The following is a 20,292-nucleotide window of genomic DNA, read 5'->3' as shown; positions in this document are numbered from 1 at the left end:
GATATTACGAATTTATACATTGAGATGAATCTAACAAGACCTCTCATGTATGTTTTTGTGTATACATTACTAAGAATATTTGGTCAAAGTTTTTAAAATTTGACTCCTAAAATAAAAATTAATTATATTTTGGAACGGAGGAAGTATTTAAAAATGGGGTTGCGTTTAATAACCTTTTTAAAAGTTACTAGATAATACTTCGGTTTAATCAATCGCTAACTACTCACTATTAACACACTCTTTTATCTCATATTCTCGGTGTAATCAATATATATATATATAAAAGAGGAACTTTTCGAGAGCATAGAGCGCGCCACCTAGGATTGCCATATTATCTTATTAATTTAGAGATCATAAAATTTAGAGTTTGAGAGATAATAAAATTTAGAGTTTGAGAGATAAAAAATTTAGAGTTTGAGAGATAAGAGTTTATTATTCACTCTACCGCTATGACAAAACCAAAAAAATTTATCTTTTAGGGATCTATTATAACTAGGAATGTATTATAAGTACTACTATACTGTATATTCACTCTACGGCTACGATTCACATATAAAATCACAAAATAAAATAAAAAAACCCGATTCTTGAGATTTGCCTAAACCATACGATAACATCTAATGAACTGCTGCAAATCTACTAAAGTAGCCAACATTTTCAATGACAGCTTCCTTGCATTTGTGGCGACTCAATATCTACTTTATTTTATTTTTAAACTTTCATTATAGTGATATACTGATATGTTAGTTGACAATATCGGTCAATATGCGTTTACTTATTAGAGATTGAAACAACCATTGCAATACTAACTTTATATCAACTTTTTATAAATTTTATTAATAGATAATTAAAGATATTAAAGATAATCTAAAAATAAGGGTATAATGACAAATATTTTATCAATTCTTTTTCTACTACAATAATGGGTTTGGGCATGAAATTAAGAAAATGAAAAAAAAATGTGTAGTTTAGCATAGAGGTACTCCTTTAATTAACAAGTGTAGGGGATAAGTAAATCCTTAATAAAGTAAGCGCAATTTTATGAGACAATTTGATGAATAATTAATGATGATTTTATTAACATAAAGTAAATGTGTAGTTTAGCATAGATGTACTCCTTTAATTAACAAGTGTAGGGGATGAATAATGTTAACCAAAAATTACAATAAAAAAATATAAAAAACAACCCGTGCAACGCACGGGCTTCAAAACTAGTTTTTACTAAACTGTAATTATTTTTACAAATTAAAACTGACGATTAAAAGTACAAATTAGAAGTATCAACTTTTTCATAATTTCAACTAGGTTTTGGACCCGTGCATAATGCACGGGAACTTTAATACAATAAAAATGTTTATATATCCGCTACATTGAAAACATATAAACGATTATTTACGTTTACTTGATCAAAAACTTTGTGTTTAAGAGAAATACACATTTATATTAATTATAAAGTTGTTTAACAGATACCTGATGTTCATATGTTTTGGAAGAGTTCTTTTTAGAGCAAAACAAAATGTTTTAAGAAGCTACTTCATCCGTTCGTAGTTTAATATAACAATGAGATTTTTACACTATTCATTCACTATCATACCCTTTCACTATATATTGTTATTTTTATGTAAAGACAAATATAGTCATGTGGGGTATTATTAGATTCGTCTTGATATATACTTTCAAAATATCAAATGTGTATAATTTTACTAAATAGTAAAAAAAAATATTAATAGTAAAAATTGAGCATTGGCAAGCGTGAAAACCCAATTGCTGCAGTAGAAAAAGAACGGAGGAAGCATAATATAGTCAGAAGCAATTATATCATCATAAGTAAAGCCAACAACACCTTAGGAGGAAGATTGGAATTCCAGATTTTCTTCCACACTTCCGATACAATAGAATCGCCAACAACTGTATGGGAATTCTTAAAAAAGTTAATAAAGTGATGGTCTTATTTAGTAGAACATACCAATTTTGGTGTAGCCCCATAGAAAGCCATCATCTAAGGGTTGAGATGGTAAAGGTGAAGGATCTCAACCGCCTCAACAGGGAGAAAATTTGCACGAACTTGGTTTTCATCCCACTAACCCGGGGGGGGGGGGGGGGAGAAACTCTCTCTACATTACATCTTCATTTTTTCCTCGAAATGGCCTTAAAGTATTAGACTTCCCATTATCTTTCTGATATAGGAGTACTATTAGGCAATTTTTACCAATGACTGAGAAATGGCTACATAAAATTGGCCATGACTGAGAACTGGTCTCGGGAGATACAAACCCACCATGCGATAGGGATTGTCCTTGACTTTTGACACACGCCCAACTAAAATTGCCTTTTTTGAAACCTCAGAGGAAATTTGTTCCATCTGACGGAATGAGTACCATACGGGGTATAAATACCTTATTCCATGTTGCTATCTAAAATGACCACAATTTCGATGATATATTGTATCATACTTTATTCAATAACTTTATTTGATCTTTTCAAAATAGTTTCACTCTATTATAAACCAATTAAACTTGAATACTTATAAATCCCCCTTTTTTTTTTACATATAAGCTTGACAATTAACTCATCTTGTTGATTCACCTTCTAAATTAGTGTCGCAATGCTCATTAGATATCTCTCTTTCCAGTCTAATATCGTCCACACGATTTATGGTTTAAAAATTGTAACATTACTTTTATATAAAATTATAAGATAATTATTTTACTTGTAGTTCCCTAAAATGACCACAATTTTGATGATATATTTTATCTTACATCATTCCCCATTTCATCTAACTGAATGAGTATTATACAATATTAATTATATAAGAAAATCATGGCGCTGCTTAACTTTAATGATGAATAAGTGAGAAATATCTATTTTAGCAAGGAAACTATATTTAATCATGCATATAAGAAATAATTATTGATATCCTATAATGTCAACTACTTCATGATTCACTCATACTTTCATATATAATTTGAGTTTAGGATGTTAAATTTATGAACAGTTATATTAGTTTTTTTTTTGCAAGAATAATTAGTTAAAGAATATTGGATTATATTGAAGAAAAATAATTACTATTCTTAGTTTCTTAATACACGCAACATATTTCTTTTTGGGATATTTCATAAAACTTGCAAAATAATTCGCAAACTATTATAAAAATTAAAGAAAGCTTTATTTTATAATTTAAGCACATGTGTCATGGTTTCACTCTCTCTCGTACTCTTTTATTTTATATTTTTTATAGAATGGGCCAAATTCAAAGTGTGTGAATTTTCTTTAAAAATGATATTAGTATCAAGCGTAAGTTCATAAGTGTATGTACTTATATCGTTTGTTTCATTTGAATGTAAGAATGTGGGAAAATATTTGAGTGACCCTAGTCCCTAAGCCTAAGGTTGTCAACCTTCTTAGTCGCAATAATAGAATAATATATTAATATATATCCAATAAATTGGAGAGAGAATTGCCATAGATTAATGTTTTAATGTATTCTTGACCTTAACTTTTTAGTAGTGAGAAGAATATCCATTTTTATCTTTAAACAACTTATCTTGTCTGACATTTTCTTAATTCTCCCTTAAGTTGTCTGAAAAACACTTAATTATTATATCTAAATTTGTTTAATCTTATCTAAATTTTCCAAACTTATATCATCATAGTTATGTCAAAATTAGTTAAAGTAGACAGATGCTTATATATTGGTTTTCATTTTTTTTTACCTAATTCAATTTCTTGAACATATATATAGATGAACTCTTATTTTACCTCTCTCACTTTAACTTTGTTTTTTTAAAAAAAATACTTTTAATATGTATTGGTCATGGATATGGTTTTTTTATGATTATCATATTAGCTTACCTAAACCACTTTGGGACTAAAAATTGAATATTTGAGTTGTTATTGTTTTTGTTATATGTAATCTCTAGTCATAATCATGGTGTGTTATATTTTTTTCAACAAATCATCTTTTTATTTCTTGTTTGGTAATAAAATAAACTTGCATTACTATTATTATTACATTTGCATATTTTCTTGAAGGGGCTAGCATCTCATGATAATGGTGTGGTATTCATTACCAAAAGTGAATAATATTAAAAAAAATACTTATTAGACCAATGTACCCATTGGCTTGAAATTAGGTAATTTTTAAATTAATTATATTATATAAGTTTGATAGGTGTGATGAAAAACTTAAAGTTGTTATACCAACGCACCCATTGGCTTGTACTTAGCTAATATTTGTTTTATATTTTAAATTTCATATTTTGACTTTTTGAGTATCTTGTATTAGTGAAAAACTTAAAGTTGTTATATCAATTCATCTTTTTCATTGTATATTTTCTCTCTCCTCTAAATTGGTATTTAGCTTGAAAATAATTCCATAACTGGTTTTTGTGAAAATAATAAGAATGACCGCTAAGATAATATATGATTTTCGTTTTAAAAAAAAAGATAATATTTGATTTGTTTCCTTAATTGATAATTGGTTGATTGATTCCTTTAGTTATTGTAGTTGATATTATTTCCTTCATTGTTACACAATCAGAGGAATTAATTGATTATTGTTAAAATTATTTTTAGCAATGCCACGTGGCATAAGCAAGCATTAGGTCGAAAAGTTGAGGGTGAAGGAGAACAGAGGAAGGTTGAGGTCTTGCCATGTAAGACAATTTTTTCTTGCTTTAATATTATATATGATTTGAAAAAGTTTATCAAGTTTAAAATATGGACAACGATAACGTAGAAAAGAGACAAAGAATAATACAGAAAACAAACATTAACATATATCCATAATATATGAATATGATAATAAAATCACGACCACAAAATCAAATTTCCAGATTATCTTCCAAAAACAACGAAACAGTAAAGAGAGATTTCTTACAAATGAGAAAAAAATGGCGATTGCAATTAAATCACTCATCTTCCCCATAAATTGCAACAACAAAAATTTAGGAGAGAGAAAAAATAAGCCCCCAATTTTCCTATCAACAAACCCATCACACGTAAACATGGACAAACTATCAATTCTCTACCGCAAATGCAGTCACTCACCTCACCGATTTCCATCTTCCGACGAAATTGTCGCCGGAAAACTTGCCATCGCTGTCGATCACAGCTCCGTCGTTGTGTCGGTGTTCGCTGCTTTTTCCGGCACCGGCGATGACTTGGAGGAGAGAGAAAAGGGGTTTTGGGGGAGAATAATTCCGGCGAGTGTGACGCCGGAGAATGGTGACTTGGTTGGATTTGGACGGGCGGTTTCTGATCTGGGTTTAACTGCTTCTATCTATGATGTCATGGTTCGTCTCACTTCTTTTTTTTCTTCTCTCTTACTAACGAGCGACTACTTCTTTAGAACATGTTACTTATCGTTCACAGTATCTTAATATTTACCATTAGGCTAAGACATTTTTAATAGGATTAAATCTGTTTTTAAAGGAGGAATTATCATTGCCTAATTTTAATTTAAAGATAGGCGATCTCTTATAAGAGTACAAGACTCACTCTTACTAGATATTCCCTCCGTTTTTTTTATTTGCTATATTTTTCATATATGAGTGTTTCTTTTTACTTACTACATTTCCTTAATTGGGCTACTTGGTCCACTATATAGTATTATACTTCCTCCGTTTCTAAATAAGTGTAACATTTCTTGTTTTCACGTTTGCCAATGCATTATTTTAACCATTAATATCTTCAATTATCAATAAGTAAAAATTATAAAAAGTTGATATTAAAAAAACTCACATTCAGACAAATCTAACAAGATCCCACATGACTATGTTTTTCTTAAAATGTAAATCACCAAAGCTAGTTAAAGTTTAAACTATGAATAGTAAACACTATGCAAATGTTGCACTTATTTAGAAACGGATGAAGTATTTGTTTTTCTCTTTTCCACCTAAAAAGTACTATTTTTTCACTTTTCTCCATTATTTTACATTAAATGCCTTAAAAAGTACCCTTCAAAAAACTTAAAAGTGACATTATTTTAATTATTGTGCATTATCAACTGTAGCAAATAAAAAAAAAAGTATCTACTTAATTTTGTACAAACGTGTATAAGACGTCTTAACTTTAGTGTAAGATGGTCGTACACAAGATTTGCAACTAATTTTGTCATGGACTCATCCTTAGTTAGCAACACTTTTGAAGTGTTTACTAGACATTTTTGTAGTTGTGCATCGACAAGTGTTTAAACGAAATCGTTCCAACAAAAATCCAATGGTGTAGACATAATTTGACTGCGTGCTATCTGCTATGGGTTTGAAATAGAGTGGCATTATCACAGACTTTGGCATTACTTAAAGAAATAAAGTTCTAGTATATGATGGAATCATAGGAAGGTACATCACTTATGACTTAACAGTTAAAGGTGATCGTATCACATGATAAACTATTTGAAAGAATATCTTACATTTCAAAGTTTCCCTCAAACCTTTTTCACATATCAAACCTGATTACTTGAATTTTATCTGATATGGTTTCTTTACAATCATAATTCCTCTTTTTATCTGACTACTAGTGAAAGGCCTTATCTTCAGTAATTTTCAGGTCATTCCTTCTTTGCGCCGGTTGGGAATTGGTCAGATGATAGTTCAGCGAATCATAAGGTTGTTTTCTTAACCCCCAATATCCTTCCTATTTTCTCGTTGTGATGATTATTAGAGTAATATTGTATGTAAAAGGATAGTATGGACTTTTACTCGTAGTAGCCCTGTATTATAAGCACAATATTACTCTAATAGTGATGAAGATCTCAGTTTGAAGAAGTAAAAACAAGCATTTTGTTAAACAACTTTTAAATTTTTACTCCCATTCCTTTCAGACTTCTCATCAATAAAGGCATTTATGACATATCAGCTCTCTGCTCTGAGAATGAGAGGTTATTTTTCGCGTCATGTGGATTTGGAGACGATCTTTTGGGATCAACAACAATGATGTATGCAAATAACACTGTTAGCCATTCGGATAATGACCCGATTACTACACGAGCTGGTCGAAAACTGCTGGTAGCACCACCATCAAGACTACCCTTCCCATCTCAGAATCAACCTCCTCATGTTGCTTGCTGATACTGAACAAATTTTTCCCTTTAATCTGTATACTATTGTTTAATGATTTTAGGTTCTTATACCCACATCTGCCATATATTCTACCTATCTGTACTGCATTCCTTGAAATTATAAAATGCTACTGTGAAAGAGTGGGGAACAGCAAAAGAAGGTTATCCCTTGATTTTGATGCTCAATGAGTCAAGTATTTGTATTTCTTTGTCACTAAAGTAAGGTAGACTTGATTACATTTTGAGAGAAACCCCACTTTTATGTCCTTTTAACCCAGCTTTACCAAATCCCATAAAAAACTAGGGGAGAACATATTCTCTCTGCAACATTCTTCTTTTTTTTTCCTGCAGATAAGAAAGCATGATGAAGCCTTCAAGCTCATCCTCAATGGGGAAGATATGGATCGAGGTCTGTTTAATTTCAGCTCGAGGGCTGCCTCGTTCTTCGCTTTGGAAGTTTCAATGGTATGCCGTTGGTTGGATTGATCCCAACAACAAGTACTGCACCAAGATTGATGCTTCTGGGAACCCGAATCCTTTGTGGAAGACCAAGTTTACAACTGTTGTTGATACCTCTGAATCAGAGTTCCAGGATATGGCGCTGCATATCGAAGTTTACAGCAGGGATCACCTCTTTCTCAGAGAAAAACTGCAGGGCACTGCAACTGTTAACTTAAGGGAGTTTTTGGCTAAACACTGCAAGAACTCTGAGGGCTCAAAACAGGGAAGTGAAGATGTAGGAAGCTTCCAGTTGAGGAGGAAGAACTCTAATAAACCTCAAGGCTTTATTGATGTCTCTATCAGATTATCAGAAGAAAAAGAAGGAACAAGCTCAAGTTTTTTTTTAGGTAAGCTGATTTTCTGATTCCATTTTCTTTATAAGGTACAAAACCAATATCTTTGGTAATTGTGATTTTCTTCAAAAAAAAATCCATTACCACTTTAGAGGTGGTATTGAGTGGGAATAAGAGGGCGTATAAGTTTCCTACAACCGCCTTGACATATCTCTCCTGTATTTTGTATATAAAGTACAAAACCAGTATTTTTAATTTGACATACCATGAAACTTGTTCACTGTTTACCTTTGTTTGTAGGCAATGAGGATGGATTTAACTTACGGGACAGCAACAATGGCATTACAATGGCAACTAATGGAGGACCATTGCAAGCTCACTTAGCAGGATACCCTGAACCACAATTTCCCCAATCTGGGAATGCAATGCCATACCCGAGGAACTACACTGTTGCCGGGCCAAGTTATCCAGCAGCCACGGGCCCAACTTACTCGACAAACAGTTCGAACTCATCTGTTGGTAGGCCATATTATCCACCAACCAGTAACCCTGGTTATCCTCCACCTCCGCAACATGCGCCACCTCCACCACCACCACCACCTTCCCATGTTGGTTATGTACCCACTTTTCTTCCACGAACTAATGACCCATCCACATCATACATTAACATGCCATCATCTGGAGTAGGACGAGGTGCTGGCCCAGGGTTTGGTGTGGGTTTGGGAGCTGGAGCACTAGCAGCTGGTGCTGTGATATTTGGTGATGATTACATGTCAGGATTTCAACTTCCAGCAGTAGGAATGAACAATGCTAGCCTTACCATATCAACTGATCCTCCTTTCTGATAAAAGATTACACTTCCTCTGATGTAAACTGCAAATTGTAATGTTAAAAGGCATCTTTTGGTTTCATGGTCATCCAAATTAGTTCTTACAAGTATTGTCAAATCGCGAAAAGCAGCGAAATTTTACAGATTCAATATCAGATAGCTGCCGAAATCTAAACCATGTATAGTTTACATTTCCTTATTGTTCCTTTTCATACTTTATCCAGTTCTTAGCGGAATAGTGACCTAACTAGTCCTTTCCCATAGAAGAGTGCTACAAGTCTACAACACAAGGACTTTTTTTTTCCAATATTACCTTTTAGTCACATACATGTATATATCTAGCCCATGCAGGTTTACAAATCAGGCTGACTCTTTGGAAAGGGCCAAAGGGGGTTCAGCATCTTTCCAAGATTAAGATCACTGAATAAGTTGAAGGTTGCTTAACTATACATAAAAAACTGAACCTCGTCATGCTTGCCAACATAATTCTGAACCAGCAAAAACTTTCTGCAAAAAATTTGCAACAATCGATACAAACTCTTCTGGCTTTTCTTCGTGGGGCAGATGACCACAATTCTTGATTACCTCAAGCTGCGATCCAGGTATTACTCGTGAAAGCCTTTCTGAATTCCAAGATGGGACAAGTCGGTCTCCATCACCCGTAATGATCAGTACTGAATCATCCAGAAAATCAGACAGATCAGTTATCTTAATTATTCTGCTATGCGAACATACTGAAATGCTATTTAAAGTAGTTTGCAGTATAGAATTGGAACTTGTTGTTTCACTTTTTTCATATATAATCTCCTAGTGGTTATCAAATTGCCACTCCATTCATTCTTTTGTAGAGTCAACATCTACCATTCTGGAATGTTCGACAACAGAGTTAACATTCCTTTTTCACAAGTTTTTCCTCCCTGCTTTCCTGTAAAGTTTTATATACTATATAGTTTCACAGCTCATTCTAATAGATTTGCTAATAGTATATACTTTGGACTAATTAACGGGGGCTAACCTCCTCCAATCCAACATATTCTTGAGTGCTTCACTGAATTAGAACCAGACAGAGGCAAGATTCTACAAGAAGGCAAATGGCAAACTACTAACTTTTGCCTTACTGATTACAAGAAGGCTAAATGGATATATACATGTGAATATGTAGAGGGGAGTAATTTGGTAAATCCACTTATCATGGTCCCTAGACCAATTCCTTTCTCATTGTTCGTTAGTGCACATGTTCTCCATTTAAGATGTTTCTTCTCCTAATGACTTAATCCTCTGGCAACGAAGACTTCCTGGTATACCTATGCTGAGATAAAGTCTTAACAAAAGCTTCTGCTTGTAAACAGGCAAGTTGTGAGATAAGGATAGTTGATTGATATCTTGATTACCTGGACATGCAATATTTTGGAGTCTATTCTTCAATGGCGGCTTTAGTTTTGCTTGAGGATCTGTCAGCATAGCCACAGTATATTCCACGAGGGCCCTGTCCCAATCTTTCGTTCGTAGTGGCTGCGTCAAAAGATCTAATTATTGATTTCCCAATATGACAGTGCTTAGAATATATGAGGTGGAGATAATAGAAATACCAATTATTATGAAGGGTGAATTTTGCAGATTAATGCGTTATGTAGAAATAATGAGGGCTCGGGGCAATATGAAGACTAAATTGAGACGGAAAGAGTGTAATATACCTTGGTGTAACCGTGCAGAATATGGTCAGTAACTTGATTTACATCATACCATGCATTTTTAACAGCAGCAATACCAAACTTGTCAATAATCATCCTTACCTAAGAGACATTTAGGAGACTATTCTCACTTCACAGATATCTTTAAGCATAAAATACCGACATAAAGACAACACTAGATTAATGTAGTAGTAATTATGAGCTGAAGAGAAACTAACGAATATTTTGGCTATAGCTGAGCGCAAGATCGCAACTATAGCTTTCGTGTACACGAAGCTAACTACGTTCATAATCCCTTTCAGCACATGCATTATTGTGTTTGCAATATATCTGTAAAACTTTGACAGGACCTGTCCAAGCTTCGATAATAGATTTTGAGGTTCATCTGAACTTTTTTGGGCTTGATTTTCTTTGTCTGACTTGTTTTCTTTGGTTGCTGAAAGTGGTGCTATTATTGCTGGTGCCACAAGAATCAAAGCAGCAACACGGTCAGGAGCCTCAAAGTATGCTTCCACTGCTGTAAGAGACCCAGCTGAATGCCTAAACACCAATATAGGTAAGTTTGTCAGTTTTGAAACATCTACTCATAAAGGGTACAGCTATAAACAGGAAAATGAAAAGGAAACACATTAGAGATACTGCCCAAAGGATTGAGTATTGACAGAGTAATCAGGACGGAGAGGAAAGGAACTATGCTACCATCTTTCCATTAGATACTAAGATATATAATTTCATTTTTCATATATGTGATGCATTTTCTTGTTTATAATCTCTGTGTTCATATATTCACTTATTTGGCAGGCTAAGTCAGTAAAAGAAAGAAGATTGGATTTAGAACAAGAGAACTAGTTGATTGAATACGAGTTGGCTCCAGATTGAATTCTTCCCCATGTGAATTCGAAACCTTGCCATTCATAACCAATAAGGGCTACTCAGGTTCAATTTACAACTACAAGGTTCAGATAACTTTTGACAAGTTAAATTCAGGGCCAAGAAATTCAAGTTAATTCAGTTATGGGCAGATAAGTGAAAATCATGTGAAGAGAATACACCTTCACAAGGAAAAAGTAATGTCTATTGACAAATTTCGTGGGGATTTTGCTCTAGAGTTCCTTGCAAATGCAAGTCACCCACCTCTTTGATGTCCCCATTAAAACAATACTTGCTATATTACTCTGATCTCCATAACTCTTGTGCATAACACTTGAACAAAACTTGGAAAGACATAGTAGTACTAATTGGTGTCAGAGTGAGAGAAGTAGTAGTGAGCATGATCATGAAGTTCATGAAACAGAAATCAAATACTATAAGCAAAAAGAACGCACCCTACAAGTACTGCCTTCTCTGATTTAAGGAAGTCGATGAAGTACAAAGTTGCCAACACCGAAAATGCCATAGAATAGGGATTAAGAGGCCTTGTATCATCATTGGAATGCCCTAAATGACTAACTCTTGATGTCAACCCAAATGCTGGTCTATCAAATGCCAGAACTTTTGAACAGGTTCTTTGCGCAAAAGGCATCATGACTCGATGCCAAGAAAAAGTAGAGGCACCAAAGCCGTGGAGAAAAATCATCGGAAAACCCAGTTTCATATTCGGATCATCAAGCTGAGAAGCTTTTGGCTCTTCTAACATGGATGGTTGTGCTTCGCATACTTTATAATGTATATCCACCCCTTTAAACTCACAGAAACAACTGTCTGGATCAGCTAAGTTTCTTGGGTCCAGTAACTCATCCTGATCTATCCCAGCTATGCTGCTTCTTTTCTTCTTTACTTGTTCATTGATCACATTTTCTGGAAGTGCAGGCAAAAAAAAATGTTTAACATTTCATATAGTCTAGATTTCATCAACTATCCAACATGCATCCCATTGTGTATCCCAGCATTCCCCACACCCCAACCTGAACAACCTAATTCCTAGTGTTTGCTGGTCCCCTTTTGGAGGGTTTGGGGGAACATCTCTTTTTTATGTTGCACATTATATCAATTGTCATAAATTCAAACCAAATTTTCACCATCATCAAACTGGCCATTTCATAGGCGGTAATAAATGATGGTTATAGCGTAATAGGAAAGTCACCTCCAATGTCCAAAGTTTTGCTTAACCATCCTCAAGTACCTCTTTGCTCCAGAAATTTCCACTATTCATTTATAAACAAAACTATTATGTTCTCCATCGATTTCTATTGATTCTGATCAATCCGAAATAATTGGAAGGCAACTCTTCTTATGTTTATTTTACAGCTCAAATTCTAGGATTTCGGATTATTTCAAATAGAAATTCGTTTACAAAGTTTCATGACAGTAATATTTTATCACATACTAGTATAAAATCACTATCATCATCCACCATGTATCACCAAATATCTTTTTGTGCTAAAGATGACATAAAACCAATAAATGCAAACAACTACAAAAAAATTTGCAAATATTACACAATACATACACCAAAGACAAATAAGCTCAATAATTTAAAGACATAGCAACCCTAGCAAAGTTCTATCTCACTCTCCCAAACCCCCCAAAAAAACCCAAAAAAAAAACAAAATTATCCAAGTTTCAGCAGTTATATCCAATAAAGTTGTTACTTTAACAATAATTTATATCCTTAAACACCAAGAAGCTATTTTTCCAGCATCCAAGGCATCAACAATCAATCTAATCTAAAAGATTGTCTTTTATTTTGGCTTTATTGGATAATTTTCACTTTAATTGATCAAGAATAACAATTTTAGTTATGAATGTTGAAAGAAAAGATGTTTACCAGAATAATCAGAAGCAGAGCTACCAAGTGAAGGAGAAGATGAGAATGCAGCTCTAATAGTAACAGCAGGGTTGAATTTACTCTTGTGTTTTCTCTTATGATAATTTCCCACCCCATTGTGTGAGAGGAAATGTTGGTTTTTACCATAAGATTTCATTGGAGCTCCCAACAATTGATGACAACTAAAGTATAGTACTGACACCTTCATTTTTATGCATCAAACTTCAATTAGAAACACAGTGGGCAGTGGCTAAGGCTTCTAGTATACTTCTATGACCCGCAGTGACTGACTGACTGACTGTGATGTGTGGCAGTGTGGACAATTGGAAATAGGACAACCAAACAAACGTACAAGCTACAGACAGTCGATCTCCGTGTTATACCAATCAAAATATCTCCGAAAACACCGACATATAATACTATCTCCGTTTCATAATACATGTATTATTTTTTATGTTATTCATGTATTTATTTTGATGGAGATATATATAGTAATGATAAAATTGGAGGAGCTGTTTTTTCCTTTGCTCGTTTGAATTATATGAATAGATTATTTTCAGATCTAGATTGTATTGAGTTACCTTTTTCTGGACAAATGTTTACTTGGAAAAAAAACAGAAACGGACCAGGTAATATTTTCGAAAGATTGGATAAAGGGGTAGCTAATCTGGAATTTGTAAATCTGTTTTCTAATGCAAAACTACAACACCATGTGTTCACTTCCTCAGACCATTGCCAAGTATCTCTTGATTTAAATATAATCCAAAGTAGGAAATCTCCGCCGTTTAGATTTGACAAAATTTGGACAACTAGAAAGGATTTTGAAGTAATTATTAAGAAAGCTTGGACTACGAAATTTCAGGGGTCCTATATGTTTTGTCTTACAAAAAAATGTAAACTTCTTAAAAGTAAGGCTAAGAATTGGGCAATGACTAGATTTGGTAATATTTTTCGACAACTAAAAACGGTTGAAACCAAGTTGAGGGTCATTCAAGATGGTTTATTAGAAGATCAAGATAATCCTGTTTTAGTGGCTAGACAAAATAAATTTCTCTCTAAACAGAATAAGCTATTAGAATTTCAAGAAATGCATTGGCGGATAAAAGCTAAGGCTACTCACTTGAAATTTAGTGATTCCAACTCTAAATATTACCATGCTTGTGCCTCTATTAGAAGGAATCGAAATTTTGTTTCTTCTATTATAGATGACCGAGGAGTGACCATCTCAAATCCGAAACAAGTGGAATTGTGCTTTACTTCTGCCTTCTCTAGTCGATTTTCGTCAAATCCTAGCTGTAACTTTGATGAAGAGATGGATCTTCATCTTCTTACCCCTATTATATCTGATGAGGATAATGCCCGCTTATGTGTGGAGGTAAGTTTTGAGGAAGTTAGAGAGGCTGTTTTTGAGCTAGGTCCTGATAAGGCCCCAGGACCGGATGGCTATCCACCTTTTTTCTTCCAAAAGTACTGGTCTCTAGTTGGTAATTCAGTGTTTAAAGCGGTTCGGGCCTTCTTTTATTCGGGAAAATTACTAAAGGAAGTAAATCATACCTTTGTAACTCTTATCCCAAAGGTGGAAGCTCCATCCTCTCCTAATCATTTCCGCTCGATTAGTCTGTGCTCGACTATGTACAAAATTATTGCTAAAATTATGGCTTCCCGACTAAAAGTGGTATTAGGAAAGATCATCCATCCTTTGCAAGGGGCTTTTGTGCCTGAAAGATTAATCCAAGATAATATTCTCTTAGCCCACGAGGTGTTTCATTCTTTTAGGAAGAAGTTTGGGTCTAGTGGATGGTTAGCCATCAAGCTAGACATGGAAAAGGCTTACGATAGATTAGAATGGAATTTCATTTTTGCAGTATTTAAGAAGTTAGGATTTTGTGATCGTTGGATTGACTGGTTGAAAGAATGTATTTCTACTGTCTCCTTTTCTGTTTTGGTAAACGGTATCCCTGGTGACATTTTCACTCCGTCTAGGGGTATCCGCCAAGGTGACCCTCTCTCGCCTTATATCTTTATCTTGTGTGCAGAATTATTGGCTAGGCAGTTATTTTGTGCTAGCACTGAGGGTTCCAGACTTGTAGGAGTGAAGTTAGGTCATTCGGGTGTCAAAATTCCGTTTTTGACTTTCGCGGATGACACTATGATTTTTGCTAAAGCCTCAGTTGAAAGTTGTCGGGAAATAAGGGGAATTCTGGACACTTAGTGTCGAATGTCCGGGCAATTAGTCAATTATAATAAATCAGCATACCAATGCTCTCCAAATACTGATCCTATCTTAGCTTCTGCGTTTGCTCAAGTCCTGCAGATGGGTGAAGCTAGTTCTCTAGGTAAGTATTTGGGGTGCCCTATTATTGATAGTAAGGTTACTAATAACACGTTTGGGGAAATTCAGGAAAAAGTTCAAGCCCAGTTGTCTAAGTGGAAAGCTAATTCTCTTTCTCAAGCGGGTCGGACAGTTCTGATTCAATCAAATTTAGCCACTAAAGCTAATTATCAGATGCAGTGCTTCTCACTACCTACGCATATTTTGCATTCCTTGGATAAGAGTTACCGGAATTTTTTCTTGAATAAATCTCCAGAGTCTAAATCCCCTAATCTTATAGGATGGGAGAAAGTTTGTAAGTTAAAGCGGGAGGGGGGTCTAGGACTGAGGAAAGCTAAAGTAATGAATATGGCTCTTCAATTCAAGCTTCTCTGGAAAATTTTGGTTAGCCAGGAGAATTTGTGGGTCGATTTGGTATCTAAAAAGTATTTAAAAGATTCGTCTCTATTTGACCATAATGTGAAAGCCACTGCTTCATGGCAATGGCGAAAGCTGATGCAGTTTAGAAAAACGTTTAAGAAAGGTTTAAGATGGGTGGTGGGAAACGGGGAGAAGATCTCTTTTTGGTTTGATAATTGGGCTTTCCAGTACCCTTTGAGCTCAATATGCCCAGTGGTCAGGGGCTCTGAGTCTATGGTAGTCGCCCATTTTATAGACTAAGATAACCAATGGGATTATCGTCGTTTGACGGATTTTGTCCCTGAGGAGGTTGGCACATCTATTAGAGGTATTTTTATACCAAGACAAGGTACTGAAGATAAATTGGTCTGGGCCTTGTCCCCTGATGGTTGTTATTCTGTTAAATCGGGGGTCGAGTTAATTCAGGGTAATGGGGTTCATTTGGCTCGGCCCATTTCTAGTCCATTCTCATGGATTTGGAATCTTCATATCCCCCCTAAGATTAAGTTCTTCTTGTGGAAGATTTGTAATGATGGTCTGCCCACGAAGAAAAGGTTAGAGGTTAGTCATGTTTTTTTACCTCTTGAATGTGTTTTTTGTAACCATCATTCAGAAAACCTGATGCATCTATTCATAGAGTGCCCTTTCTGCATTGATGTCTTTGTACTCCTTGGTTTAAATCATGGCTGGCCCGCTCTCCCTCCTAAACCGTCGGATCTTTCATTTGTTGAATTTCTTAGTACTATGAATAAGATTGTTTCACTTGAGGATATTGCAAAGATCGCCATAACCTGGTGGTTTATCTGGTATGCCAGGAATGGGGTTTCTTTCCGTAAGGATCCGTGCTCGCCCATAGGGACCAGTCTCATGATTTGGAATTTTTACTTAAGAATTATTGAGGACTATGAAGGGGATAAATTGTCAATTTCAAACGTTATGGTGCCTCCCCGGATGCGTAAGCTTCCCAGAAAAAACATTAGTTGGGTTGCTCCACCTTTTGGGTTCTGTAAGTTAAATTTTGATGGGTCAAAATTGAAAGATGGCTCGGCCTCTTTGGGGTTCATTATCAGGGATGAATTTGGGGTTATTAAAGTCTGTGGGGCTAGTCCTATTTCCCCTAATCATTCGATCCTGGTGGCAGAAGCTTGGGCTCTTAGGGAGGGCATTAGAGGAGCGTGTGATTTGGGGTTAGAGAAATTAATTATTGAAGGGGATAATCTTAGTGTTATCCAAGCTATTAAACGAATTTGGAAAATTCCTTGGACTATTCATTCTCTTATTTTGGATGCAGGGGAGGACCTAAAGCAGTTCTCGGAGGTTCACATTAATCACGGAGTTAGGGAAGGGAATGCAGCGGCGGATTGGTTGGCCCACAGGGGCCATTCATGTTCAAATTTGACATACTGGTTTGATTCTCCGTATTCTAGTTTTTCTGTAATCATCCGAAAGGATGCTTTAGGGTGGCCTGTCTCTTGGGTTCCACCCTAGTTGTTTATTTTCTGTATAAAAAAAAAAAAAATTTGCAAATATTAAAGTAATTAGATTTTTAAAAAAGTTGATGAGCTGGTAGTAATAGTTAGATACTCAGATTCGATCAGGCTCCAACTCCTAGAGGATTCTAATTTGATTTTCATGTTAGATTTCTTTTATTTGATCGGGTTAAGACGAACGTTGGTTGAATACATGAGGAAACTAAACCTTATCAAAGACTAACACCCAAGTGCATACCCCAACGGGCTCGTTCACGTCATAGAGTGTCATTGACTTGTTTGTATCTATCTCTATTATATAAGGGAAGAGGGAAGCAATGGTGTCCTCTTTTGAAATGCCTTTTTTGCCCCCCTTTCCTTTCTAAATTACAAAAGAATGTCAAAATCAAAATCGGCACTAAAAAAACTATCAAAAATTAATTTACAACACTCACTCACAAATCACTTAAAAGAAGAAACTTTACAAATCACTCATACAATTGAGAAAATCACGTTATAAAAATCACGTCAATCACTCAAATAATCAGGAAATTTATTAAAACTTAAAATTAACATACAAATTAAAACTAATAACCTAGAACGTCAATACATACAAAAACATTTACAAAAATTTACTTACAAATCAACCATTCACAATTAATGGTGGGTCATGATAAAAAAAAATAGAGGTGTATTTGTAGTGAAATCAGAATTTAGAAGTTAGACAAGAAAAAAAATTATTTACTTTTTTATAGTGTTTCCTATATATAATGATATTTTTACATATATTTGGACCTACCTTTTTCTATTATATAATAGCGATTAATTATCAAGGTAAAAAGGTTTATGTAAAATATCATTCAAGAATTAAAGTACAACATATTTCTATTATATAAGGGAAGGGGGGAGCTATAGTGTCCCCGAATGAAGAGACTATGTTACCCTTTCCCATTCTAAATTACAAATTCACTTACAAATCAAACGGGGCTTCAAACAAAAATACTAAAAATATAATTATAACAATCACTCACAAGTCAACTAAAATCATAAAATTGCATAATTTACGTTATGCAAATCACTAAAATGAGAAAACTTTACAAAAACTTAAAAATTCGCTTACAAACTACAACCTATGAAAAAATTGACTTGAAATCAAAGTGTCCACTTTCTTTACAATTTATAAAGTACTGTACTTAATTCCAAAATCAACTAAAAAATTATAATATTAAAAATCATAAATAAATTCAATAAAATTTCTATTTTATTCATAGAATTTAACTTTGAAAAGTCAAAAAAAAAAATGGTGAGAAACTTAAGTGACACTTCTAAACCAATCAAATTTCGCAACTAAAAACAATTATACTTCGTATGTCTAATGTTCGAATTTCAACTCTTATGCCAAAGAAAATCGAGTTTCTGTTTTGAAAAAAATTCAAGCACGCATCGCGTGCAAAAAATTCTAGTACTAATATATTAAAAGGCGTTCCTAAGAATGTATATGTGCCATGTGTCACCTCCCTCATCCAATAACATTATATCCACGTCTCTCTCATATAGTAACAAGTATGAAAGTAAGAAATCCAACCATTACTCCACCATACCATTATTGATTTTGTAATCAAAATTAATGATGACATATGAATGGAAAACGTTTGGAATACATATAATGAATAAGATGACTTTTTAAAATGAGTATGAGAATACTTATTGAACTACTAATAAATTGTAGCAAAGAGAAAATCTGGGGCATCGCCCGGGCCTAAATACTAGTTATTGTATTAAAACACGGCAACATTATCAAAAATTGGGGGTGTATGAAGAAATTGCAAAAATTATGGGGTTAATTTAGGGTATTTGGGTAGAACATTTTTATTAGAGAGCTTTGTTTCCAACTCTTTTAAATAAGAGTAATTAAAATTATAAATGAGACGATGGTAATTAAAGACAACCTTTTCAAATAGTTTTCAATCCCAAATCTTTATAACCCATTTACAAAACATTACCTGATATGTTCCATAAATTGTAGTAGTACAATTATTCACATGCTTTAGAGAAAATGTCCATTCATTTGCGAGATGTACAAACTATATACTCAAGTGACATTTTCGTAAATAAAATGTTATTGATATTAAGTTATAGGGGTCAAACATTAAGTTATGCTTTTTTCTTATTTAAAAGAATTATAAAAAAAAGAAAATCACGACTTAATATCTAACCGATACAATTTAACATTAATAATATTTATTTATGAAAATATCACTTGAAATACCAAATTTATACCTCTCCGATATAAATGGCACATTCTCTCATCTCTTAAGCTATGTTCTCTTAAATTCAATTTATTTATGGAAATTCAATTCAGTACAGACTGAATCAAATCAGTTAATTTCCTCTCACGATTTTAATTAAGTTGAGTTCAGGCAAATTAAATTAAATTAGTTTAGAAAAATTAAGTTCAATTCAGACAAATTAAATTCAATTCAGTTGACGACAAAAGAGTATAAAAAAAAACCCTAGCCCTCTCTTTTTTTTTTCTCTAAAACCCTAGCCTCCTCTACCCCTTCTTCATCAGTTAGGGGCTGCCATGGATGATTTCATCCATGGTAAGCCCCTTTTGCACTTTTATTTTCAGTTTTTATTTCATTTTCTTGTTTTGTTGAATAAATCAGTATCTCTTTATGAGATTTGTTCAAACCCTATTATGGGGTTTTTAGTCTCTGTTGTGGAGATCTCCTTCTCTCCTGTAGGAGTTGTGAGTGTAGTTTTTTTTTTTATTTTTAGGTATGAGAAATTGTTCTTATTGGTTGAAGTTCGAGACTCAACATGAAGGTATTGGAATCTCGGATGTGGTTAACATGGTTCAATCAAGAATGCTCTTCCCAAACTATGTCAGAATGATAGACTTCCTCATCAATAGTTGTTTGATTCAGCAAATACAAGGGGGCTGCGCT

At 34.0% G+C, this 20,292-nt stretch overlaps 3 protein-coding genes across 3 annotated transcripts; 2 read left to right on the top strand and 1 right to left on the bottom strand.

Annotated features, from left to right (window-relative positions):
- The first annotated feature begins 4,790 nt into the window (after window positions 1-4,790).
- LOC104887197 (GCN5-related N-acetyltransferase 2, chloroplastic) lies at window positions 4,791-7,233 on the top strand. The gene is made up of 3 exons (XM_010671793.4): window positions 4,791-5,294; window positions 6,550-6,608; window positions 6,824-7,233. The coding sequence occupies exons 1-3, from the start codon at window positions 4,893-4,895 to the stop codon at window positions 7,068-7,070; spliced, it is 708 nt and encodes a 235-aa protein (XP_010670095.2). The 5' UTR covers window positions 4,791-4,892; the 3' UTR covers window positions 7,071-7,233.
- Window positions 7,234-7,421: 188 nt separating this feature from the next.
- Window positions 7,422-8,765, top strand: LOC104887133 (protein SRC2 homolog). The gene is made up of 2 exons (XM_019247949.3): window positions 7,422-7,908; window positions 8,155-8,765. The coding sequence occupies exons 1-2, from the start codon at window positions 7,422-7,424 to the stop codon at window positions 8,697-8,699; spliced, it is 1,032 nt and encodes a 343-aa protein (XP_019103494.1). The 3' UTR covers window positions 8,700-8,765.
- A 198-nt stretch (window positions 8,766-8,963) lies between these two features.
- LOC104887134 (uncharacterized) lies at window positions 8,964-13,482 on the bottom strand. Its single transcript, XM_010671731.4, has 6 exons — window positions 13,142-13,482; window positions 11,700-12,171; window positions 10,593-10,914; window positions 10,378-10,476; window positions 10,075-10,195; window positions 8,964-9,357 (listed from the first exon to the last, which is right to left on the bottom strand). Exons 1-6 carry the CDS (start codon window positions 13,347-13,349, stop codon window positions 9,152-9,154), a joined length of 1,428 nt encoding a protein of 475 aa, XP_010670033.1. The 5' UTR covers window positions 13,350-13,482; the 3' UTR covers window positions 8,964-9,151.
- Window positions 13,483-20,292: the final 6,810 nt, after the last annotated feature.

This window comes from Beta vulgaris, chromosome 2 (assembly GCF_026745355.1).
Source record: "Beta vulgaris subsp. vulgaris cultivar EL10 chromosome 2, EL10.2, whole genome shotgun sequence".
In the NCBI taxonomy this organism is placed as follows: domain Eukaryota; kingdom Viridiplantae; phylum Streptophyta; class Magnoliopsida; order Caryophyllales; family Amaranthaceae; genus Beta; species Beta vulgaris.
The sequence above is the reverse complement of the archived record's forward strand: the minus strand, read 5'-3'. Positions and strand labels throughout refer to the sequence as shown.

What these genes read in the sequence shown, in the direction of transcription:
- LOC104887197 (XM_010671793.4), top strand. Translation starts at nt 4,893, where the DNA reads ATGGCGATTGCAATTAAATCACTCATCTTCCCCATAAATTGCAACAAC. An exon ending in CTTCTATCTATGATGTCATG is followed by an intron (nt 5,295 to 6,549) that starts GTTCGTCTCACT and finishes AGTAATTTTCAG; the next exon opens with GTCATTCCTTCTTTGCGCCG. An exon ending in ATAGTTCAGCGAATCATAAG is followed by an intron (nt 6,609 to 6,823) that starts GTTGTTTTCTTA and finishes CATTCCTTTCAG; the next exon opens with ACTTCTCATCAATAAAGGCA.
- LOC104887133 (XM_019247949.3), top strand. Translation starts at nt 7,422, where the DNA reads ATGATGAAGCCTTCAAGCTCATCCTCAATGGGGAAGATATGGATCGAG. An exon ending in AAGCTCAAGTTTTTTTTTAG is followed by an intron (nt 7,909 to 8,154) that starts GTAAGCTGATTT and finishes CTTTGTTTGTAG; the next exon opens with GCAATGAGGATGGATTTAAC.
- LOC104887134 (XM_010671731.4), bottom strand. Translation starts at nt 13,349, where the DNA reads ATGAAGGTGTCAGTACTATACTTTAGTTGTCATCAATTGTTGGGAGCT. An exon ending in TTCTGCACGGTTACACCAAG is followed by an intron (nt 10,196 to 10,377) that starts GTATATTACACT and finishes CTTTTGACGCAG; the next exon opens with CCACTACGAACGAAAGATTG. An exon ending in CCAAAATATTGCATGTCCAG is followed by an intron (nt 9,358 to 10,074) that starts GTAATCAAGATA and finishes TGGATGATTCAG; the next exon opens with TACTGATCATTACGGGTGAT.